At 36.3% G+C, this 26589-nt stretch overlaps 1 protein-coding gene across 1 annotated transcript in view; it reads right to left on the reverse strand.

Annotated features, from left to right (window-relative positions):
* ITFG1 (integrin alpha FG-GAP repeat containing 1) overlaps positions 1-26589 on the reverse strand; it is a gene marked incomplete at its 5' end in the record, with an annotated part of 88997 nt that overhangs the window by 2960 nt on the left and 59448 nt on the right. Inside the window, 7 exons of the mRNA XM_082489605.1 lie at positions 1757-1874; positions 3523-3605; positions 4478-4602; positions 18692-18770; positions 20748-20791; positions 24655-24763; positions 25241-25391. Of these exons, the coding sequence (XP_082345731.1) occupies positions 1757-1874; positions 3523-3605; positions 4478-4602; positions 18692-18770; positions 20748-20791; positions 24655-24763; positions 25241-25391 (709 nt within the window). The remainder of the gene's footprint in view (positions 1-1756; positions 1875-3522; positions 3606-4477; positions 4603-18691; positions 18771-20747; positions 20792-24654; positions 24764-25240; positions 25392-26589) is intronic.

Below are 26589 nucleotides of genomic sequence, written 5' to 3' on the forward strand. Positions count from 1 at the left end.
AAATTTCTATGACATGACAGAGCAACATACTATCCCTAAATCCTGGAGTTATTTAAACAATGCAATACTTGGCTGGAAGATGTGGGTATAAGAACTATTGTTGACTGCAACTACTACTTATCTGCAGAGGTCAAAGTACACTGCTGAATAAAACACTGCAGCTAACAGACAGTTATGTCCTCTGGGGGAAAAGAAGAGATTGTAACTGCCAGTACAGTTCCTCTTCCTTTCTTTGCTATAGGTCTTCTATAGATCTGTAAGGGAAAATACCACTTAGGCAGAACAGTATTTTTATGAGAGGATTACTGGAAGAGCCAGTAAACCAAGAACAAGCTTAGAAACAAGAAACTTTGGAGTTTAACCCCCAGTCACGTCAGTGATGCATAATACAGCTTTGGTCAAGATTCTTACTTGTTCTGTACCTCAACTGTTTCTTCTAAACTTTGGGAAGGTAAAAATCAATAGGAGGGCCTCGGAAAATTATAGGAATTAACAAATGTTTATGCAGTAGTCTGAAAATACACACAATTTATCCAAATATTTGTGCCTATTTTGAGCAAGATGCAGCTGTTAGAAATGAGTTTATAATATAACCAATACACTACTTCTTTCACATATACCTAATGGGGTTTAAAAAGGCTCAGAAAGCACTCACTCTGGGCTGAGTGCTTCCCTACATTACAATACATGGATTATTATACAAAGAATTGTTTTAAACATTGACATTAAGTCTTAATTTCTCCAGATGGAATTGCACATATTTAATCCTTCTCCAACTCAAAGTCCCAGTATTTTCTCTACTTTCTTATTGCTTAAGATGTGTTGGAGACAGAATTAAACCCAGCCAGTGCATGGTCCTAGCTACCAGGTAGCAATGCTTTCTTGGTACAGTAGGACATGCTAAGGACAGTCATCATAAACTTTGTATTTCTTTGCTTTTGTGTTTTATTTAAATATGAAGCATGCGCAAAGCTTATCTGAATGTTTAACAAGGTCATTTTATTTCCACAAGCACAAAATAACAAACAGTTCTACCATGTCAAAATGTGCAGTAATTTTATTTGACAGTTAAGATTATGGTTTGGCTATGTAGTAGCATTTATTGGCAATCCTGCCAGTTGGATACGATTGTGAACTGAGCATAGTTAAGAAAAATGGGAACGCATTTCTTTTGTGACATGAAAGGCCCCTTTCAAAATGCTTCTTCAAATCAATGGATTTCTATACACTGCATGTATAATTCAGACACACAGAGCAAAGCAGCCAATATGCACACGATTGAGTCCATATACAGTCTTGAATGCTAATGTCAGTGCAATCAGCAAAGATAGATACAGAAAGAGACTTTTCCTTATTTTTAGATTACCAGCAGAACTCGAGATAAGTAAACTGAGTTTATGTTCCATTTTCCAAAATAGTACTCCTTAAAACTCTGCAAAATAGAAAGCTTAGATATGAAATAGAACTGTCTCATTTAGTTGGGAATAACAGCTTAATAGCAAAAGCTTATCCATGTCGCTCTTCATTTCATTTCCCTTTTGAAGTGTCTTAGAGCTTAAATAAAAACAATGCCAATTTTTAAGCTTGCAGTAAATACTGAATTAATAATAAACACCTTTTAGGAATTAATGCAGTCTGTGTCAGAAATTATACTGTAGAAAACTGCTCAAAGACCCCAATGTACAAGACTGTAAAATATTAGGAAGTGTTAAATAGTATAGAAAATATAGAAAAGAAACTAGTTAATTAAGCTTACCTTTTCTTGCCAGTGTAATATGCCAATTATCGCCAGGATGAAAACGCAGACCCCAATTAAGGCTATAGCTGTTAGCAGCACAATGTTACTCGGGGTCAGATACAGCTTGGCACTCCAGCTATACAAAAGAAGAAAATCCAAGGAAACATTAATACCCTTCATTAGGAAGCAGAAAACAGATTTAACTTATAAAGATGAAAAGAACCTGCTAGTGTATGACAGGTAACAACTTGGTCTACAGAAGCTAGTGGCTATACTTAGAGACTGAAGCTTAACGGTGTTTACTTGGAAATGTATGGCTTAATATAATTATTTTCAGGTAATGCCATGTCTAAATTCAGCTTCTGTTTAACTTTCCAGGATCCTCAGGGATATCCATCTTTCTCATAAGGAGATTTATCTCCTGCCTCTGCCCAGGGCAGAGTAAAGTGCATAGGAAAACCATCCACAAAACTGCCTGGGGTTTGGGGAGCTGGAGAAGCAGGATGAAATAAGCCTGTAAGATACAATTATTTCGTCCCCATGAGAAGCTCCTCTTGGACAGGCTCATGGGGTCCAGTTGGTTAAGCATCTCTCAGTCTGAAGCTTACCCAGGGACAACTACAATTGTAGGCAACAGAACCAGTTGATTATGGCAGGAGAATGCTGGAGCAACAAAATTAAGTACTTTAAGGGCTTCTGGAAGACATTCCTTGAATGTTGTGGGGTCCTGAGGCTCGGTTAACACCCTTTTTGTACTCCAAGCTTCCTATCACGGGAAAGCTATCAGCAGGAGGCTCTAGGCTGAGGCAGCACTGAGGCCTCTCAGGAAACAATATATCTATGCTAGAAAAAAAAAAATAGATTTAAGAAGTATTTATTATGAAATCTGATCTCTTCTGGGGATTCTATCCTCTGCTATTCTACAGTCTCCATAAACTTACTTTATAGGAAAGCAAAAATAGTTTAAGGATAAGATGACAGAAAAATTTTTGCATAACATGTGCCTTCAAATACCTCAAGACTATAACTAAATTTTCTTCATCTGGCAGGTGTTATTCCTGTGGTTGTTAATTAGCAACTCAAGTGGCACATCACTTCTCAACTGTTATTTGTCCTATAGTAAAATTAACTGCTGAAACTGATGTCAGAATCATTTCTGCATGATAAATGCAACTGACCTCACTAGTAGATCAAGCGGCAAAAAGCAGCTGGAATACGTGACTAATGTTTTCTCTAATAGCAATGAGAGAAACATGCTGTCTTTCTGGGATAAACATTTTAATTGCGAAGTGAATTCTGTGTTCAAGCTCTCGTGTAACCAACCCGTTCACCTTTACTTAAAGAAAAACATTCATACCTGTGGCAACAGATACTGCGTTCAGAAAGGCTAACCTAAAGCTTTTACAGGCAACTAGACAGAAATTGCATGTTTGCTGAAACAAAAATGCTTGCTTCAATCATTACCATGCTTGCAATTTGCCAAAAAGAACGTTGGTAAATCTAGCAAATATGTTATTTACAGGAGTTGAGCTGTTGATACTTTTTGATTGTTTGTATGAGCTGGTATTAGATTTTGATTGTTTATAGGCACTAAGAGCCTGTGTAAATACTTGAGAAGTATTCTGCCTAGTCACTGAGGCAACTACATCTACAGAACTGCCCCCCCCATTGTTCTTACACTTACTTTATATACAAGTGACTAATTTTAAACCTACACATAATGCCTAATTTAAACTCTGAATTAACATAATTTTGTGAAGGGCAAATCAAAGTGATGAAGTTACCTTCGAGGAACATTATGAGGATAGGGGATGACTATAAGCTGGGAGTTTGGTATGATAGCTGTCCATTCTTGTTTCCTTATGGACTGAAAGAAAAACAAAGGCTATGTCAATTACTAACAAACAAAAGTAAAGAAATTCTCTGTTGAAACATACAAAAGGGGAAAACAACATTTTTTTTTATTTTAAATATAAGTGATTATTCCCTTACATTCGTGTAAACCTTTTATTCTGAAAGCTCCAGAGTGCTTAAAAAAATAATCAAAAAAGTAAAATGCAAAATAACTACTGCTGACATGAAACATAGAATCTGCTTAAAAAGTACAAAGCAAAAACATAATAGGGAAAGAAGAAAAGAACCAATTCTACAAAGGAGGCAGGCAAAGTAATTATCCAAATGAGAATTTGGCCAGTACGCTACTTGGAAGGCCTCACATTTTAAAGTAGCACCATCAGACCTTTAAAGACTGCAAATGGTCAGGACCCCACTTTTTAATGTTTCACCTGAAAATTTAGATAATCATGGTGATCTCCACCTCCCATCGTCCTGACCATGGTTTCATCACTGAGGCAGAAAGGATTATGTGAGTTTACAGGCTGGGCAGACCAATGCCAGGAATCTTACAGCTGAGACCATAGTAATTGGACCATCAGATCTAATACACATTTACCATCTAAACAAGCACTATATAACTCTGCTAATATTTACAGACAACTTCAGTCATCTTTTGGTCTTAGTGTTAGCTACAGAGCTTATACACCCCCCAAAAAACAGGCATACAAGGTTCTTTTTGAGAAACTTTTCTGTATTCAAACATACTTCTTTGATATCTTTGCTTCTGAAAAAAAAAGAAAAAAAAAAACACACACACGTGTCCCTAGCAGTATTTCCATCCAAACTCTATTAGGAAAGGTAACACCATAAACATTAGCTTGACAATCTTAAAACTCAACTAACCTTTTCTCCCAAAGGGCGAGGAATGCCAACATACAAATGGTCGAGGAAATTAGCACTACGTCCCAAGCCAAGCACATTGTATGGCAACTGGAGAGCAAAATGTGCTGACTGGCTGAGCTGTCCAGCTGAAATAAAATTAGAAGAGAAGCCCAAGTAAGTATTTTGGAAAAAAACCCCAACCCCAAACCCACCAACTTGCTACACATTTCAGAGTCGGTAATAAAAATGTTTAAAAAGTTTTAACCAACTGCATCATTGTTTAATTCCTGAAGGCTCAATCCCATGTTTCCAAACTACTTGTGGGTACTCACTTGGAGAACAGCTTAAATGCTTTAGATTTCTAGGTAAGATGATTCTTTTGAGCACTATTTCTATGTTAAACCGAATCTCTACTATTTGTTACAAGTTGAGAAGAAATCAGCTATCCGTATTTATTTTGATATGAATAGTGCCAAGTCTTTTGCCCCATTGATTTACGAGCTCAGACTCAACACATGAAGGTTCACTTAATTCTTGTTACTGTTAATCAGTAACTTCCGATTTTTCTTATGTCACAAAATTTGCTAAGCAAGTTCTCATGAACAAATTCTCAAATGATAAATTGATTTAATGAAAACAGGATTACAGTGGTTGTAAGTCAGGCCCTAGTGAGAGCATGTAATTATAAATAATTCAAGGAGAGACTGTAGGGGAAAAATAACATTCTTTGTTTCCTGAAAAGACAGTAGGGAAACAGCAAGTGTTTCAGCTATCAACAGGTTCACTAACATCCCATTTCCAAAGTATTCAATTATTCCATTTAAATAAAAATCTTGTAATATTTTAATTTCTGCCAAACTGATTCAGATCCTATGTAGATTCTTTGTTCATTCTCTAGAAAGCCCCTTAGTAAGTGATCTGGTTACACAGCAGGAATGATATTGGCACCTCATAAGCACTGCAGTGAATTCAGCCCTCCACCAGATTAATAGAAATGAGTTCAAGGGATACTTGACAACCAAAAGTAGGTTCATATTATCAATAGAAAGAGTTTTTCACAGAGATATGATGTACAGTCAGTATTTTTTAAGTGTCAGGTTTTTCTCTGCTTTGACATCTGACAGATTATGCCTGAAATTTTATAAGTCAAGCGACAAAACGTAACAGAATGGGAATTAAAGAACATGAATTCACATTTGGTAATGAATTTACAGCCAACTCCTTTCTACCTCTCCACACTTTCTTCCAAGGCTCGATTCTGAAAGTTAGCATTTTGCTTCAGACAGCTGGCTGTTGCCCATACTAGTAGCACAGCATCTTGCACAGTTGCAGTGATCAGAGTGGGGAGAAAAATCCCGAGCAACAACCACAACTTCTTTGGCAAAGCCAGAAGTGGAAGGTGTCCCTGCCTATGGAAGGGGGTTGGAACTAGAAGATCTTTAAGGTCTCTTCCAACCTAAACCATCCTATGATTCTATGATCCTTTCAAGAAAAAAAAAAAAAACAGAAACAAACTCCCATTCTTGGCTCCTGGCGATAGCCCAGTAAGTGCAAGCATGCATTTGCTATCATACAACCGCAGTGATCCCAGCGGGAAGTCTCTGGAAATCCAGTCACTGTACAAGAGTATTACAAAAGCTCTTACACCAAGGGACTACCAAGTTATGACACTTACTTTCAGAAGCAGCTCTTCAGCTTTTGTATCCTCTTATGGAGGACAAACTACTCTGTGTATTGGATGATGATAATTTTGAACCCCATTCAGTACAATGATTACTTCATGGTTCTATTTTTCTGCATCTCCCCACTCTCCACCAGCTTTTTAGGAAGAAGCTTACCATATGCTGTCAGGCATGTTTTGAAACAGGCCTGTTTAATCATGAGTTAAATATTCTGTATTATTGTAGTTTTAGAGCTATGATAATTTTATTTAAAAGAGCAAGATAAATATCAACTAAATACACTTAGATGAGGTCTGAAAAATCAGCTTGATGCAGTTATCTTTTTATTAAGCTAAAATGCTATTAGCAAAAAGAAACAATAACAGTTTTCCTAAAGATTAGGCATATTTTAGATTTACTTTTTCCTCATGCAGAACCACATAATGAGCAAGTAGATGTGGAAATATTTCTAAATAGGATTTGTAGTTTCAGTCCCCTGTTGTGAGCATAACATGTACTGTGTACATTGTCAGGTGAATTCCTAGATTATGGAATGGTGGCAGACAGCATTAGCTGGGAAGCTTTTCTCTAAGAATGGGGATTTTTCCTAATAAGTTGAGATAACTGTATAGGACCTGAGTCTGTCCCTACTTTGTCACTGACCTCACTCACACGATCTCGGCTAAATTGCTCAAGCTCTAGGTCTCAATTTCCAAATCTCAAATTTGAGTAATTCTCAAATTAGAGTAAGCACATAATACCTGAATGCACTGGTTATCAATATGAAAGTACCAAGGTAGAAAGGTAGATTTATTAAATTTGACTTAGTTATAAAACCAAACAAGGTATGCATTACTTGATCATGCTATAACATAATAAAGCATTTTCTTTAAGGATTTGCTTTGCTAATGCCGAATTCTGAAGGACTTTTCCCAAAAGAACAAGGTGCTGCTCTAATATTTAACATTGAAAAGCTTTTAGAATGACTTTTAAGTGAAATATTTAGGATTATGAGGAGACTGCAACTGAGATCTTCCTTTCTTCTTTCATCATACTAATGAAATGAATGTCAACTAAATTAAAGGAAATAAAAGAAAATGTCATACACTGTGTGCAGTCAGCCTTGAAGAGGTTAGAGAGTCAGATACTGCAGCTAGAATTCTTAAAAGCGTTGACTAATTTCATGGCTACTAACACTGGTTCTTATGCCTACTAAGATATGGATAATGAAATCTTATGCTTCAAGATGTAAATAGATCATTTGCAAAGGTCAGAAAGGAATGTTTTCTTCTACATAGCAAGCAGAAAACGTGCACGTACCTTTTTTTTAATTTGTCTTTAAAATTGGGAGATATTAGCTAAGCAGGACTTGGGATGAGAACATATAGAAGGTTCTAGTTTACTTTAAAGCTGATGACAAATATGAGATCTTTGAGACTATTTCTTGCTTTACTCCAGCTCTAACTATCATAAATTCTGTAAGAATTTGATGGCTACTCAAATGTTCCACTTAGAATTGCAAACAAGTAATTAAGAATGACAAGTGTTCATCTGAGAAACATAAAAACCCTGAACAAAGATTAAAAATAAAAGAGAGAAATTACAGAGACTACTGTTAATAGTTTATTGTAATTTCTGAAGTTCTCAGTCACCAGCAATTAATTTACCTTATGGGCGTATTTGAAATTTAATTTAAATACCGACTCTAGCTATTTGCTCTCTTGTAATACTATTGCAAACAGCTTTCTGTTTGTTGCAAGAAGATTTGAAAATATTCCATCTTCAAGCAAGAAGGTGGGATTTATTTTTTATACTAAAATTGTTCTTAAATTTTTTGGATGTCTACGCAAACAAGATGGAGAAAGCAGCTGTTGCTTCATAGCTTGTTTTGCTTCATCAGTAGAACTGTTACTATAAACAAGAATTTATAAGCCTTCTTCTCTCCATGCTGTATGTTATTACTTTTTAATACTACTTTAAAGACTATTCAACATTATGTCTTTTGCCTTGTGCTTCTTGTTTCAAAAAAGTTATTTGGAAGCACCTGGATATCATGGGCTATGGTATTGGTATAGGTGTTGGTGTTTATATTTTAGTTTTAAATCATAAGTCACTAAGTTTATTGCTTAAAAAAATCTTGAGCAGGGTAAAATACGCCAAAATTTCAAGACATGGGTTTTGGTGGTTTCAGCCTGTCAGAGACCAAATTTTTACAAAGTAGCTAATGATGTTGGGCAGCCAAACTTTACAAAATTTTGCAGAGTTTGATATTCAGAAACCATTCTGAAGACCTCTGAATCAATCTCCTTATTTCTGAAGACTGGCATATAAAATTTGAAGCAATACATATCGTTAACCTTTTGAAAGTCTTGTCTGAAAAACAGAATGATGTGTCATCTATGACACATACAGTACTTGTTCTTTTATATCTGAATTAAGGCATTTCTCTTCTGTTTCCATTATACTGATGTAAACTTGCTGAAAGCTTAAGAGTGGCACAATATGCCCTGGGTTAAACTGCAATGTCCTTAACAGCTTATTTCAGGGTGACTAGACCTTAGCAGCGTAAGTGCTTAAATGAAGCCAATTTAACTTTATGAAGGGAAGGCGATTGCATTTATGTGTAGAAGCTATGCTTTCTATTGTTTCTTTAAACAGAACTGATAATGCGTGATACTGGATTTATGAACAGACTAGTTGAACCTACATAAATAGATTCACAAAACTGATATTGTTCAGTCAGTTTAAATTAACTTATTTTGTGGAATAATAGAGCAGAATGTACAAGATCACTACACAGAGTTGACAGACTAACGGAAACTGTGATTTCAAAACTGTGGGTCTCCTGAAGTGCCATTCTTTAAATTTTTTTTTATTATGCTTTTCTTGACAAAATATCATTTGCTTTTAAGTAGGCCATTAAAGCCATCCAGATTAATTCAAAACACAGTAATAGTATTTGGGCTTTCAGAAGTCCCCCAAATTCAATATATTAGAGGACTGAATAGCTAAATGTATTTTCATGAATAAAAATGTTTTGTCATTATTTCTTCCAGTTGCTCTATTTTCCTCTAATTTTTGAAGTGATGCATTTATCAGAAGCTTTAATACATTCACCAAAATAATAACTGAAGATATTTGTGAAATGTGAATCAACTTGTCAGAAAACCCCCAAAATCTAACACAGTTGGAAAATATAACAGAGTCACTTTGTTTCAGCCACACATTCTCTGTACCTGTTGACAATACAGGCAGCTTTTCTGCTAAAAAACCCCAGCTCATTGTGTAAAACATAGTATCCGATTTGCAGCCTGTAGTTTCAGACTTGCATTTAAATTCTTCCGTACCATCATCTACCTTAACATTGAGGTCAACACATGAATGACTGTTTTCTTCTAGATTAGACACACATATGCATCCTAGAAAAACAGAAAGTTATTCCAAGAAACTACATGCAGAAGTTGCACAAATTGCTACATAGCTGTGAACAACATGCATGGAACAGCTGGAATAAGACAAGCCCAGTTCAAGAGTTAGGTAAAATTTCACAGTGAACATGGATCGCTTAAAGCTGCATAGTTGAAACACCACAGCGATATCAACATTACAGCAATTATAAGTATTGTACTTCTTTGCACACCAAAGCGTTTCCCCATCTTTTGAAGCTGACAGCTGCTTATTTTATCTGAAAATATGCCAGAACCACTTATTGCAAAAGAAAGGGAAAATATAACTGATAATAATAAAATACCTGTGTAATATGCATAAGAATTTACAAAGCTTTCGGAAAAAAAAAAAAACAGAAAACAAACCAAAACCAACTACTCCAAACTTGAAAGCTTTTTAGAAAGTTGGAGAATTTGATTTCCCTGGCTTTAATTGAAAGCTTTAATTCAGTTCTCTTATTACTGTCTTTGCAGTTGTTGGAAAAAAACCCAACACAACGCAGTGGAGAAAGAGCTCTTTTTCTGCTTAAAATTATGCAATGGCAACTTCAGCTTTCTAAGGGCTAAGGATGTCTCCCTCTTCTGACTTAGCTGTTTGCCTCTTTTCATTGATCCACACAATAAGAAATTCTAGATTAATGCTGTACACAATTTCACCTCTCAACTTTTTCAGCAGTATCTTTTCCTGGAGTTCCAGAAATAGCTGGGGAAAGTGGATTGAAAATACACACTTGGCCCTTTGATACCTATTACTTGCAGTGCTGCTAACGCTTGTGATACTTCTGAAAGCCCAAACTCCAAATCTGATGCATTTATTTGAATAACTTTACACCATAAAATTACAGAAGTAAAACTAAAAACTCTTCAAAAACTCTTAAAAAACCCTAAAAAAACAATAAAATGATCATATTGCTGATATCCCAACCCTTTGTGCAGGGGTAAAGTTGTCTACTTTGTAATGCCTAAGTATTTGAAGCTTGCTAATATTGCATGCAGCATCACAAGTTCAACTAAGTTTTCTGAACAAAAGTTATATAGAAAAACATACTAGTAGAGTATCCCCACCTACAGCAACCAGAAAATCCCTCTTAGCAGAATCCAGCTTGCTCCATGAATACACTCTTCTAAAGAGTAGAATTCCACATAATAAATCCTGCAATGTCAAATGGCTATTGAAGTTAAGCTTATTTTGCAATTGTCTGGTACATATTGCAATGTGTATGTTTAAATTCATTACTATAATAGCTGCTAGACATTTGTGTTCACCTCACAATCCAATTTAGTTAAACAGCATGAGAACTCAATACAACAACAAGGAAGAGTAAGCAGATTTCAAAAAAAACAGAAGGACACAACTTAACAGCATGTGAAAGGTCATTCTGCCACGGAAGGTTTAAAAGAAAACCAAGCAAAACCCAAGAGCTGTGAAATGAGAACTGCAAAGGCTAGCAGTCCGTACAGCTTCAGTCATACAGATGCTTAAACAAATGACGACTTGATCCATAAGAGCAATTCAATTAATCTGATCATGTGATAATATTATGCCTATGTATGGATATTGATCTTTGAGTAAGCCTTATACATTGTTCTCTTGTTCCTGGCCCACAGCATTTGGTAGACACAATTTTTGGCAGACACAAACTGCAACTATGGGCCTATTTATTTCAAACTCCAAAATCCATTGGCATACTTAAGAGAGCAAATTAAGATGACCACAGCACAGGCTGAAACACAGAAGATATTCTCCCATTTTAAGTGGAAGTGAAAACATGAAAGAGTACATCAACCTGAAGCTCCAGCCAGGTTGGGCCTGGCTTGCAGGGTTCATCTGTTTTGAGGTACCACAAGACATATGAGGTACCTCAAAAAAAAATCTATTAAAAAAATATTTTGGGTATGCCACACACTGCACTCCCCACCATAGGTGTCCTTGTCACAGAAGTGGCAAGGGGGAGCTCTGAGCATTTTTGCCTCAGCTGTCTGGCCAGTCAACACACTAAGGAGTCAGCGAGTACTGCTGTGGTTATGGCAATGCACAGCTACCGGTCTTATCCGTGTTATCTGCCTGTCTGCAGACTGGCAGACTTCAAGGCCAGCAATTCCTACAAAGGAGAGAAAGAGAAGGTATCTGAGGATTCAGATGTTACGCAGAAGAGGGCAAAAGCAAGCAGGAAGACAGAAAAATTGGGTTGTGGTGAAAGGGGAAGGGGTATCACAAAGAAAAACAGTGTAAAAATTCTGATGGCCAAAGGCAGCCTGATGTTCAAAGTATGAAGGCTCTACAGGACTACCCAGTCATTTGACTTGCTCAGCCCTTGACCAGGCAACATTGCAATAACAAATTTAAAATGCCTGTCTTCTGATGGTGCTATAATAGGAAACCATCCCTGTGCAGTTTCTTAAGCATTTCAGTAAATTAACAGCTGCTCCATATTAAATTTAAAGTATCTGATCTTATTTATGTTGTTCTGGGTCCACAAGGACATTGGTTGTAAGAAAATCAGTTTGTGTTATTGGTAATAAAATAAACGAACTTAAATATATCAAGTAGGTAGCCTTCTCAAGAAAACACGAAGGATCATTATTGGGACCCACTTCAGCTTGCCAAATTGACATGCCTGCAGTTTTAGCCAAGGTCAGAACCGTTAACAAATAAAACCACATAGATGTAATCTGCAATAATCTAACTGGCAGTCGTTAAGCAAAATTCTATTCAAACCGTAAGAGATTTAGTAGGGCTACTATTTCATTAACAACAATGATTTTTTTTTTTTTTAGAATGCTGAAGTTTAAAAAAAAAAAAAAAACACAACAAAACAAACCACAACCACACAACAAAAAACCGACAAAGCCCAACATCTTGCATATGGTTAGCTTTACTGAATTCATGTTGTGTATCCTACCCCTCCCCACCCTAAGAACAGTTTTGATTTACTCTATGCTTAACTTTATATACTATAAACTACTTTATGCTATGCATTGTTGCTTACAGGATTCAGCTGAAAAACACTATGGCAGAATAATGTTAGAAATTTCCTAGAGGCCAATAAAAGCGTGGAAATGCAGAGGTAGAGCTGAAAATCCAGGATGACGTTCATACTTAACTGGGGGGGTCTCCTTAAAAATGACAACTCCAAAAGAAATTGGGAGTGGAGAAGGCAGATTGCAGGAAACTGAGCAGAAAGCATGACTTAAATTTGAGTTTGTGTACTTCTCCCAGATTTACACATGGACCTGATCTGATCTCAAGCATAAAATTCCTTCAATATTTGAAGAAGCTGTTGCAATTGAATTTCCTCTCAGAGAGAGAAGGTCTGTGGAGATATTAACCATAGATGCAAGACCCTGTACTTCTCAATTCCAATGCTCATTTTGGCAATTGCTATTCCTTGTAGCCAATTTAACAGTATTTCTTGTTGTAAGATTACAAGTGAATTGAGCAGTGTGAAAGTAAAAGCACAGAATGTGCGCTAATTATTATTCCACTATCTTTTAACAACATACTGGAATGTTAATAGGAGAGAGAATAATTCTAACAATGTTTTAAAAAAACCTCTTGTAATTATGCAAATTTCTTGTAGTTACAGCTTGGCAGATCAAAGAACCTTAAAATGAATTAGATAAGGACAGCCATATGTGCCTTTTTATTTTACTCTTTGCATGAATATTGCATACATGAAAGATACCATAATTCAGAACTAAAGACCTGCAGAATTAGGAAGATCAGAAGCAGAACGGTGGACGTTTCTTTGAGTACTGTATGATTTACTTTAGCCCAGGATTGGAAGGATAACTTTAGGTGACTGGATATTTTGGTTTCAGTGCTCCAGCCAGTAACTCTTACCCTGTTAAGACCAGTGGTAAAGATAACAAACAGCATCAGCTGACTCGGAAAAAAAAAGTTTTCATCATAAAAAGAACTATGTTGTATTCATGTTGCTTCTTGGGAAAGAGATGAATAGTTTGTAAACACATTTTTTTAAACAATCAGATTCTCTCATTATCGCTTTAATGTAACTAAAAGCTTCAGCTATGGATTGTTCCATGGTACTATATAAGGAATGCAAATAAGTTGGTAAAAATTAGTTTTAAAATAGTATATTGATGCCATACTTTTAAAAGCTTAATGTGGAAAAGACGTTTTGTAAGTTTATATATTGCCCCAAAATGCTCTGTGGGTTTTGGTATTGCCCACCGATACACTTATATAAAAGTGTTGCTTGAGGTATTGCTTGATAGTCAAATAGAACATGTTTCTGATGTAACAGGCTGTTTTTCAAGATAATAACCTGCAGGCCAATAATTCTAGTTAGAAGAACATTTACTGAATTTTATGAGTAGGACTTGTAAAAGAAGAAAGTTTAGCTACAAACTTAATATAATAGCATCAAAAAATGTGACTTTGAAAAGTTCTTGCAGGAATTATCCAGACTCAAAAAAAAAAAAAAAAAAAAAAATCTATTAACGTATTACAGTTGAGAAACTGATCAAAGACAGTATTATAAAAGTCCCTGTAGCAATACTGCTAGGGTCATAAATGCACTTGGAATTCATCACTGGTATTTCATAATGCCAAAACAGAAAAGGAAATTCATCATGATTGGACTCTGTTAGGTTTTTATTATTGTAAATATGGTAGTGGTGAAGATGAATGGTACTACAGCAGTATTAAATCATATTTAATAGCTGTTTCTTAGAGGAAATTGTAAAAACATTGCATTTCTAAAACCATTGCCCTCCCCCCCCCCCCCCCCCCCAAAAAAAAAAAAAACCCTGAAACAACCAAACCCTAAAGATAATGCTTAAGAAAAAAATTTGTTTTTGTTCTTGGAAGACAGAACCAGAAAAAAATAATTAAGAAAATGATACATGAAATAGATCCAAATTTTAAGCTAGCTTTATTCCCCACAGATAAAAGGAATTTGTAAGCTACGTGCATTCTTCCACGACACAGAGGTCTATAGTTGGAAGAACATCTCCATTTTGCCACTTGCTTATTTTATAAGCTTAAGTAGTAAGGACCAAAGGGTCAAACACACACAAACCAAACCCAGCTAAATTTGTAATTCCTCAAAGTGGGGTTTAGAATCAGTTTATACTGCTGTGAATCAACCTTTTAATAGATATTCTGCACTTGAGATCCCACAAACCCATTATTTTGCCACCTTCTTACTAAAATTATGTCAATTTATCAAAATCAATTTTAAAAAGCAGCATGTAATACATCATCCAGATATGCCAAGTTTCAGTCCCCTACAGTTACTATTTATGATATCCCAAATATAAAATACCTTCAAGAACCTAATAATATAGATTCTACTAGCTGTTAGACAGGATTTTTAAAGTGTATTGTATTGAGTTCACTTAAAAGATCAGATTTCTAAGGCTGAGACTGTGTAAATTACAAAAAAGTAGCAAGAGTTAAAAATCTTCTCTGACTACATGACCAATGAATCTGAGCATAACTAGATCTAAGCAAAGGTTATGTTGTAGTTTTTTTGATTTGTAGCCATTTTATAGCACTTTCCTAAAGAAAAAAAAACCAAGGTCAGTTTGATGGTTTTACCGATGCGTTTCTTTTCTTATGCAAAAAACATCTGTTTTGGTACTTAGGCAGAGTTATCATCAGTTCTCCTGATTATCTGATAATAAGATTATGTGTAGGTATCTATCCACAAGTCACACGGCCAACAGAACTATGGAGCTCTGTTTTTATTAAGTTAGTTTATATTCCCACGGGTGCACCAAATTTAGGCAGGCCTGCATTAAGTCTCAGTGAGCCCAAAGGAATAAATACATTACACTACTTTAAACCCACCGATTTCTTAATTTAGATACATGCTCAGCCAATGAAGGCACTCAACTAACTTTTAGTGGCAGGCTGGAAAGAAATTTTGTAATATAGACATTATAGTAATTTCCAGTAACTCTGACAGGATCTCTCCAGAAGCAGCTTTACCAATAGGCCCATATTCCAAGACGACAGCCCCCAAGAGTACGGAGCGGCAGTGATCATCAGCTGCAAGTAGTTTAGTTACTAGCATAAGGAGACATTAGTGAACTCCAATCTTTATTACACAAATTTGTAAAAGTAAAAGAGTTTTTCCTCTTTACTAAGATATGGAGTGCATTCCAAACTGTTTATGTTTTTGTTGTTTTGAAAAACAAGTACTCGTGTCTTTTAAAATAGGAGTAGGTACAACAAAATTGCTTGTATTTAACAGTATAGGTCTTACTGGTGTCCTATCAGAAACTGAACTCTGAAGCCAATATGAAACATGGGAGCAAAACCTGGACAAAACCCAAGATACCTGGTCATCAAGAAGAACAGAAGAGGCACTCCAATGTGGATTAAAGCGATACACGTAACACAGTAGGAATCTCTAGAAACCTGTTCTGAGACAAAATGCCTTCAAAAATGGCATAACAGCTGTGAAACTAAGGATGTCTGTATTTGTATGAATATGAACCCTGCGTGTCTTGGCAAGCAGCCCTACTTCCTGTACGGAACCGGCAACATCTTTGAGCCGTATCTTCTGTTTCTCCACAAATCCTCCACAGTACACACTAAGCTTTCTTCTGCTATGCTCCTTCGTTACTGCTTGGGCAAGAACATTTCAGGCTATGGCTAATTGCAACTGCATTTGTGCTGACCATACAGCCAGCCTGAGGACAAAACCAAACCTAATAACTGTTGATCTCTAACTAAAGTTTTTTCCTCATGTGGAATTTTGTCGTCTACCAAACTGCTGATTTTTACAGAACTGGTAGAGTATTATTTGAGGCGCGTGTGCTCCAGCTAAAATTGGCTTGAGTAAGCTAGTGAATTCAAATGTTATTAGGAACCACAAATAACCAAAGACAGCATACTGAAGTAAGCTTCCCATCCACAGGAATCCAGGCCTTTGAGGGATAAGGAGAAAGATCTTGTGTAGGCCTTTACCAGTATTTTCTGACATGGTTAACAAGATAGGCTGTACTGTGACTTGACTCTGACAAAGCTTGTGAGCCTTCATCTTGGTAATTGGCAATAACGAGATATGCCAGTCGTTACCCAACCAGAACTGGCTGCCTAAGGGCATGGGTCAGATAATCTAACAGAGCATAGTGTAACTAAAAATCTTTAAACCCATCATAGGGTTAAGTGTTTCTAAACGTGTAAGCTCTTTTTAAATTTAGCTTATGAAGAAAACCTTCAGAGCGATGAAGCTGTGTACAACTGGCAGGACAATTAGTTTGTTAAAATGAATTTGTGTAACAATTAGAAAAGATACTTTGCATTGTTAGAATTAATTATTAGTTTGTTTGAAAAACGTCGGCTAATACTTTCAAGCTTTCAAACCCATATTTAAGTATGTACGAATACAGAAGTGCTACAGAATATCAGGATATGTTTTTGCAGCTGTCTGGTTCTTTTTTCAGGACATTTTCTTTCTCTTTATTTTTTCTAGGGCAGAATTAATAGTCCTGAGCACAGTATTCAAGGTGAGAGGCATTATTATTGATTTAGGACAATGTGTCAGAATTTTTTCCCCTAAATTATTACTGCTATTTAAATTAGTGTTATACAGAGTACAGTTTTGCCCAGTGAACTATGAGAAACTTTTTTTTCTTTTAAATCTGAGTTTAATTTCAAATAAGACTCGAGTGACAGATGCAGACAACTGCCACCATTGGGAAAGAGTCAGAACAGCGCAACTTACAGACATGCACACTCTGATCATGTTTTGGCTTGCAAGTTTGGGATTTTTTTGCCTAAGCAAGAAGTGAGTCCATTATGGTCATAAGATTAACAATAGTAAGTTAGACTAATAGAACACTTAGTACGGTCACCTGTGTCTTCTAGGAGCCACTAGTACAGACCTAGGAAGGCAGCATAAACCCCAGGATATTCTAACATTAGGCCCTGCTTGGACCATGGTCTAGTGGAGAATTCTTTTTTTGTCTACTTTGTTTTTGGACTCATGCCACATTTTGATGTGGCATCTGCAACATCTCATGCGATTAAACCTCAAGTTAAGCTACAAGTTACACGAAGCACTGCTCCTCTGCATTTCTTTTGATCCTGTTACCTAATGATTCTTTAATACTTTGTCATTCCCTCTCTATGTTCCTCATGATACACATGATTTTATGGATGCCTGTTAGCCTGCCAGATGTAGTGAACAACTCTAGAAAAATACACCCTGTGCTTACTGAATATTATGTTGATCCTTTCTCATTTCTCCTTTGGGCCCCTCACTACAAGAAAGACATTGAGGTGTCAGAGCGTGTCCAGAGAAGGGCTACAAAGCTGGTGAGGGGTCTGGAGGACAAGTCTTATGAGGAACGACTGAGGGATCTGGGGTTGTTTACCCTGGCGAAGAGGAGGCTGAGGGGAGACCTTACCACTCTCTACAACTACCTGAAAGGAAGTTGTAGAGAGGTGGAGCCTGACCTCTTCTCCCTGGTGACAAGTGATAGGACGAGAGGAAATGGGTTCAAGTTATGTCAGACGAGGTATAGATTGGATACTAGGAAAATTGTTTTCACTGAAAGGGTTATTAAAACATTGGAATAGGCTGCCCAGGGAGGTGGTGGATTCGCCATCCCTAGAGATGTTTAAGAAAAGGGTAGATATGGTACTTAAGGACATGGTTTAGAAGTGGTTTTGTCAGGGTAGGTTAATGGTTGGACTTGATCATCTTAAAGGTCCCTTCCAACCTCAGCAATTCTATGATTCTATGTGGCTGCAAGATTCTATTTAGGTGTTTCAAGGCCACTGTTATGTCTTAATACGTAATTGTTAAGAAACTGGTAGGAAAAGTAAATCATCAGAATCTTATGCTATCTCAAATTGATGACATTGTACTCAACAATTTTTCAGATTGGGCAAGATGTGGCCAACTGTTCAAACCCAATTTGCATGGGACAGAAATAAAAAAAATATGCAGTTGCAGTGTTCATAATAAATATGCAATCTGTAAAGAAAGAGGAGAAAGTAGGAGGTTTTGGCCTTGTAAACTGAAGATGCTATTCAAAACCAGTCCCACTTCACTCCTGTAAACTTCTTACCAACTCTCTAGGTTGCTGAGAAGTATATACAGAAAGGCCCTGCCATGTGTATTCTCATTATGAGGCTATCTTACCTGACCCATTTTTCAGGTATCCATTTGCATCTACAGTAGTGTACATGATGTAAGGACCAGGCTGATTAACACCGAAAGGCTACAAGGAGGGGGAGGAAAAAACAGGCAAAATTTTAGGAACAGACAAAACTATAGTAATAAAACAGTAAACCGAAGAAAAACATTTCTAGATTAATGATTTCTTTTTGATATAGATAACTACAAAATCTTGCAACTGCTTTGTTCATAGCATTATGTGGAAATTGGTTTTCAAAATAAGGCTAATCAGTTGGCTAAGTAACATTTAGTGTCTCCTGAAGAAAGCAAAACTATTCAGTCCTCTGGCAAAAGGTTTAATGTTTCCCTGGAAGTTACAAGTAAAATAAAAACCCACCCAAATTAAAAAAAGTAACTGCATGTTCTGAAAAAGCAGAACTCATTTGCTATTGTCTGAGAGAATGCACTATCTTGATGATCTTTCTGAATTGAAAAATACTACACAAATTCATTACTTAGCAGTGTTTTATTTAATTCATGAAAGTGGTTGAATAGTTACTTGTCGAGTACCAATATCTATTTCAAGCAAACTCTTTTGATGGAGAAAACGTACTTAAACATCAAAGTACAGTTATGGGGAAAAAATAAATTAAAAAATTAAATTAAAAAAATCAAATCAAAGATAGTTGTGGATTACTGAGTGATGAACCATAACAAATCACCTAAGTAAGGGAAGGAAACAACTATCTGCTATGCTGGGGAAGGGACAAGAAGGGGACAACTGTAAGAACAGATTTAAAAGCAAGTTTTGCCCTTTTTTTTTTTTTAAAGCTGAATTCAAGCTGATATTGCGACATCAAATCCAGTAGAGATCTTTCAAATGAGTTACAGAAAGAACACTTAAAGAAGAGATGAAGACACGTTTCACACCATGCCTCAAAAACCAGTAAGTTCTAAACCGTAAGAATAAGTGATAATGATGAGATGGAATTAAAGCCTGAAAAATAAAAATTGATTAAAATGAAGAGAAAGAACACCACAAAGGTGACATTAATTAATGCAGATCTATGAAAGATGAGAAAATAAGATGAAAATTTGGTTTGTATGGTTTGGTTTTGGTCGTGGTGGTGTTTTTCCCCACCCCCCCGTTTGTACCAAGTAGATGTATACTGGCATAATGTACTTTGCTACTTTCTGACAGAGAACTTCTTTTACAGTGGAGGCAATAGTGTTTTGATGATCACGATAATGAAATGTTCACCAACATCTGTTGTGAAGATCTGCTTTTTAAACGCTCTCTCTAGTTTTGCAATTAAGCTATCAACCCCCCTTATTATTTTATATCAGAAATTAAACACTATGTCTTAAAATAGGCTTGAAGAAAAAGTTGGTCCCATTTGAAGCAGTTTTTGTATTTTCAAGTCAAAATTAAATTTCATATTTTTGCAGAGCTAAAGTGCTAACGCTAGCTTTGATTCCTTTAAGTTGCTCTTTTAGGCCAACTTTCACTGTGAGCATTGCTAAACAATTTGCTAATTCAAAGTTTGGTGGGTAAGTTGCAGGGTCTCTGGAGATGATTAAAATGATTGAAATAATAGAAATAGGCACATGTATATGTAGCTACCTGCAGAATCATCAGAACCAAGTATATTTCCTTTCCTTCTATCCTTCATTGTACCCACTTACTGTGTTTTAGTCCAGAAGTGGCTATATGGCTGAATCTGTCCCATGATCAATTTTGCGTGGCCTTTCTGACTACCCAGAACAAGACTTGGCACGCTGCACAGTTTGGGCATCCAGCCGTATTACACAAGTTTTTCTTGTATCTGGTGTATCCCAGCCCCCATGATGCTGGGTAACAAATCTCACTGCAGAACCAGTCAATTGGTTTCACCTCCGAGGCGGCAGCTGGTGAAAGGTATGCATCTCAAACGTGCAGACCTTGTCATGACCTGGCCAGTCATAATTTGGATTATATATTCTTCCAGTTAATAACTATCTAAATATTTGGGGAGTTTTTGGTATAATTAGACCTCAGCTTACTTGAAGCTAAATAATGCAAAGTTATAGTTACACTTACTGTTATTTTCCGAGGACAGTCATTAGAACAAAGGCCACTGAGAACTGCAAAAACAAAACGTGAGCTTGTAGTGTTTCTGTTAACAAGCCATCTTAAAAGCACAACCTCTGAAATCTATTAAAGTATAGCAATAGTGTCAGGTATCCATTAAAACACAAAGAAAATAAATTTCTTCTATATGACTTATGTTAATGTAGAAAAAAATTCCTCATTTGTTTCAAGTATACTTCTTTGCAGAAATTAATCAGCTAGTCACTGTTTTATCATACCTCATTGATTAACCAGCTTCAAAAGGAGAGATTTGCCAATTAAAAAAATTCCAAATGAAAACATTTTTAAAGTGTTATTTTTTATTAATTATTCTTCATTTGTAACCATTTAAAAATATTGGTAGAGATTCAGATTTACTGTTTTAACTGGTAAAAAGGTAAGTAACAGCTTTTCTATACAATGGATAATTTTATATCTTGATTTAAAGCAATTCACAAAAGCTGTAACAAACAAAAATCCCATTACCTATTTATTCTATGAATTCAAAAGTATAATAAGCAGATGTGTAAAATGCTACTTAATATCTAAAGCCTGTGACAGTTGTTCAATTACTTGTTTAAGGCTTATTAGTTTCAAAAAATCAGTTAAATTACAGAAATATCTGTTTAACACAATCAACTAAATGACAGACAGTGAAAGCCATCTGTTCTATAACCTAGAACATCCTGTCACATTGACTAGTATATCAGTACTAAAATGCCTTTAAAACAAACAACAAAAACCACATACACACAAAACCCTAAGGTGTCATTCTGATGCAAAATTTGGATTTCAAATGACAACAGTTTGGTTGAGCAGCAGCCCAGTAATGGCTCTGAGCAGGGAAGAGGATACATGCCAGGCAGTATTGAAGCTAAGTGAAAACATAACTTCTCCGTGAGTTATGGTACCCCAAAGCATGTGTGGCAGACTGAAAATTAAGATTTGGACTAGATTTGAGGGCAGGTCCTCCTACCCACTGGGATTTTTTTTCAAAGCATTTTTTGTCTACTTTAAGGCTCCATGGAGCTTCAGGTACAAAATGTTTGGGGACAGTGAAATACTTAAAAGTGTACTTGTTCATAGTGTAACAGTCTGATTAGAAATCATTCCCTACTGGAGTCAGAAATGGCACTCTTCTAGTGAAGGAACACTTCTAATATTTTGTGTGCAAATATTAACTGTCATGATTTTTAAGTTATCATTCTTTGTTTGCAAAATGTTGACATTTCCAAACATGGAAAAATCTATTATCTTTACACATTCCCCCCCCCCCCCCCCCAAATATCTGGACAGGTAAGATGAGGACGTGGCAAAGTAGAATTTTAAGGCTGTGTGTATCTACAAATAGACTTTTTAAGCTGCAAGCTTATTTTATATGTTATACATAAACGTGTATGCAAGTGGAACCAACTCTTCCTATTTTGATGCAAAACGGCACACTGCAATTTACTCTTCAGTTTCACTACTGGAACGAATAGTCTGACCAAGTACATCTGACATCACTTATAATCAGCAAAACTGTCTTCATTGTCTGTATGCCAAATAAGTGAACACAATGCATTTATTGATACACTAGCTCACACAAAGCATGTTTTGTTAGAAATATTCTCCCCTGTACCACAGTAAAAATATTTTAGACTACTCATTAATTCCCATTTCCTGGGGTTTCTATGCAAAAATACTCACACCCTAAGAGGGTGCTCAAAAAAGGCTTGCTCCGCTTTTAAAGATAGATTTACAAAGATTGAATCAAAAAGCATGTTGAAAATTACTCTTTTCCCCATTAAAATATCACACAATTATAATTCTAATATGGCTTTGTGAAGTGTAAGATTTTTCTAGAGGATTTTACGTGTGGTTGTGTGAATTACACTACCCATATACAGTATTATTTAAAAGGCTTCCATCAACATGACAAATCATTATAGGGTATTACGATGAGAATAAAGCTCAGGCTAAGGAGAGAGTAATAAATGCATCAGCCCCCAGTAGTAGCTGCAGTTCTGTTTATCTTATGGTGTGCAGAACGTGTGTTTTAGAAGGATTAGATGCATTTAAGTAACATGAAGGCAAATACAATTTTTGAAGGTGAACCTCTAGTTGTTCCTGTTTAGCTTTGTCCTCATAAGCTCACGTACAGCCTCATTTTTTAACTTGTTCTCAGAAACATCACGGTAGACAGACAAGCAGTGAGCTCAAAGCTCAAAGTTACACCTTTGTAACCTGGAAGAACACAGTAGGACATGCAATTGGAAAATCTAATTACTCTCAATTACAAATATCATCATCTAACTCTAGCCTATTAAACCAAGGCTCTAATTAGTTCACACACCCTTGCTATGTTTATTGCCATTCTACGCTTTTATGGTAAGATGTGTTTTGTGCCATGTAGTGCTTTTAGGCTGAAAACACCAAACCGACTCACACATGGAAACAAACTGGCTCTCAGAGTACATCCCGCAGCATAAGCAAAATATACACCATGCCAGTCGTCACTGAAATGAAACCAGCCCGTTTTGCACTAGACTCTGCATCATTTCCAGATGATACAGAAAACAACTCCAGTAAAGTAGGCTTGATATGACAGAGGAACAGCAAAAAAGACAGAAATCCCTGTTGGAAAGAAAATACTGCAACCACTCTAGGCACAGATAAAAACAAGTGCAGTTGGCTATTGTTTCTTGCCTTGGTTTCTGAAAATAGGTGAGATAAAAAGGCAGTCATTTTGGACAAACAAAGCATGTTCCTTCAAGTCAATATTGCTGTAATTTCTTCTGGTTCCTTTCTGTCTCACTATGGCATACGTATTTATATGAGCAAGCACAATTATATTTTTCCTCAAATTAGTGATTTATGAGCTAATCTTCTGCCAAATTTTAAATAGCATCACACGTTAAAAAAATATGAAAGTTGAATGATAGACATGTGTAAATGTAATGTCATTTTTATATTGACAACATTATTTTATGTGAGGAGGTAAGTGAAGGTATTGTACAAAACATTCACAGAAGGGGCCCCAAATTCAGCTAGTCCAACCCTATCCCTCAAAAAACAATTAAATATACTACATATTCTGTTAACCTAGTTGTCAGGACCTCCAATGTTGCTAGCACTGCAGCTTCTCCAGGAATTTACGTTAGTATTTCGCAAGCCATTATTTAGGAAATTATTCTTACTATTTACTCTCTGTAGTTTTTTACTCGATGTTGTATCCTGCGCGGACACACAGAACACTTTCCTTCCATAGTTATGCATCATTATGGATTGAAGACATGGATCTTCCTGACATTTCTCTTTTAGGCTGAATAAGTTGGTTCCATGTGCAGATCATATTTTTAGACACTTGATAATTCTTGTTTTTCCTTCAGAAGGCAGCTGAGAAATGAGTTTTTAAAGACATAGTATCTTATCTGTCTTTAGAATTTTGCTAGGATGCAGAAGGATAGGTCCAGGACGAACGGAAAGATTTAGCCCACCTCTAGTTTATGAGTGAAATAAGACATGCGTTCTTGTAAAATAAAAACCAAAAGCTACACTCGGGAGATAATGAACACTTATTTAAAGGTCATTGTGGTCAACCTTGATATTAAAAAACAGCTAAAGGGTAGAAAATAGTGGGCAGAATTACTTTGAATTTTAATAAGTACACTAAAATAAAAACAAGGAAAACCCCTTTGAAATGCAACAAACCAAACTTAAAGTTCAGATTCTGCAATGAGAGATTTCTGCAATCCTTGATATTTTCCACACTGTTTTTTCTTTTCTAGAATTATCATACACAAAGCATCACCATAATGTTATCATATACAGAGGCTCAAATATTCACATTCCTCTGAAGGTCCCATTTTAACTTGATTATACAGTGATAACTTACCAATAACTTTAACAAAATAGGCATCTGCTTCAAAGTTATTTTTTAATGTGTGGATAGTAAAGTCCTTGTTGGAGTAGCCTTTGCTTAGCACAACGATATCCAAGATTCCCTAAAGGAAAAAAAAAAAAATAAATTTACATTAGAATGCTGATTTACTCTACATAATACCTAAATTTAGCAAACAGATTCCCTTAGAGATACAAAGGAGAAAATAGAATGTGTGCAGCAAAGTTTACACCTTTGCTACTAATTTTCAAATCTTTCAAATATTTTTCAAATCTTATTAATCTATGGTAATTTAGGAGAGAGTGCTCCATCCACAGCTAAGCAGGACAATGCATGTGGTTCATGGAGCGGGCAGTTCAAATGGAGCATATGGAGGGTCAGCAAACTTTTAGCAGTGATGGCCTGCTGCTATCTGCTCACCTTTCAGGGAGCATCTCAAGACTGAACTTCCCAGGGTGAAGGCACTGTTGCCGTGCACCATAAAGCCAACGTTTCTACAAAGCAGCCTGCCAAGGGCACGCAGACAGATACAGCAACACAAAGAGAGATGCTGGTTGCTGTATTAAGGAGCTGAACTTACATCTTCGTATATGTCAAAGAAGGTTGCTACCACTGCATCCTTGATTTGATTTAGATCCGAGAGTTCCCAAAAAACTTTAAACATACGACGTACACTCTTGCAGCTTACATTATTGCATGGGACATTTTCGAGTAAAAACGCTTGTTGATTGCTGTAAAACATACATATATAAAACAACTTATTTGCTATAAACAGTCTAAATAATGGACATTACAAAAACGCTGTAATTAAATAATTTAAGTCTACTGAAGTTAAGTATTCTGTGATAATAAAACAAAGCTAGCAGCCACTGGATACTTTAAAATCCATACGCACTTAACGTTAAGTTTTACAGACAGAATTACAACCATTACATCATGCCCTACTTAAACCAACAGATACTCTAGATAAATGAGTCCAAATCAGCAGGAATCATTTCATTAACCATCCACTTGAAAGACTGAACATATTCTTACTTTATTCTGAAATAAGTACAAGTGCACTTATCTGCCATTTTCCTTAATCCCTCCAAGGTCCTTCAGCTTAAACACTACTTAAAGAGCATCAGTGCTTTTTTGTTATTTTATGACAATTTATTCCTACCCCAGCTCCATTAATAAATTTTCTTACACGTTGCATGATGTTTTAAACAAATTTAAGATTAAACCAAACCTCTAATGGTGTTTTTCCATTATTGCAAAGCAAAATAGAAAACACGAAACTACTTACTAGCACAGTAAAAATAGAACAGGACAAACCTAATTGGACGTTTGATGACACATAACAAATACAGACAGAAATATAGGCTGTAATACTGAAACAAGAAAACAAATGAACCAGAGTACCAGGTCTGGTATAGCAAAGCAACCCTTCTAAAGAATTTCTCTAATACATGCCCATCGGTCAGTGGGAGACACAAGGTTCATATGCGCATGCTGATGACTAATAGCATTACATGCTGTCTCTGATACTGCAGCATTGCCGCTCTCACTGGAACTGTGAAAGCCTTCTGACTTGGTACCAACTGGGAGTCCGACTCTTTGGCAGGTCTGCACCCTGGGAGCCCACTCAAATCCATCCCCGCCTTGGCAATGGGAACAGATGAAGCTCCCCCCTCTCTTTCTGGGGGCAGAGCCAGGAGACGGAGCAGAGAATGTTCTGTAAAGCTAGCTAAGTGCGTCAGAGCCCAGGGCAATAAGCAAACCCACTTCTTCTTTATGACCTTGAACATACTGGTGTTTCAGAGAGTGACAACAAGGGGTTTTTCTGTATCTCAACAGCATCCAGTGCCTCCAAGGATGCAGGCACACACATGCACACACAGGCATTTCTCCTTAGGAAAGTTTTTATTTTTCTTTGTTTCTATAGTA

Source organism: Vanellus vanellus, assembly GCF_965231255.1.
Source record: "Vanellus vanellus genome assembly, chromosome: 12".
NCBI lineage: Eukaryota > Metazoa > Chordata > Aves > Charadriiformes > Charadriidae > Vanellus > Vanellus vanellus.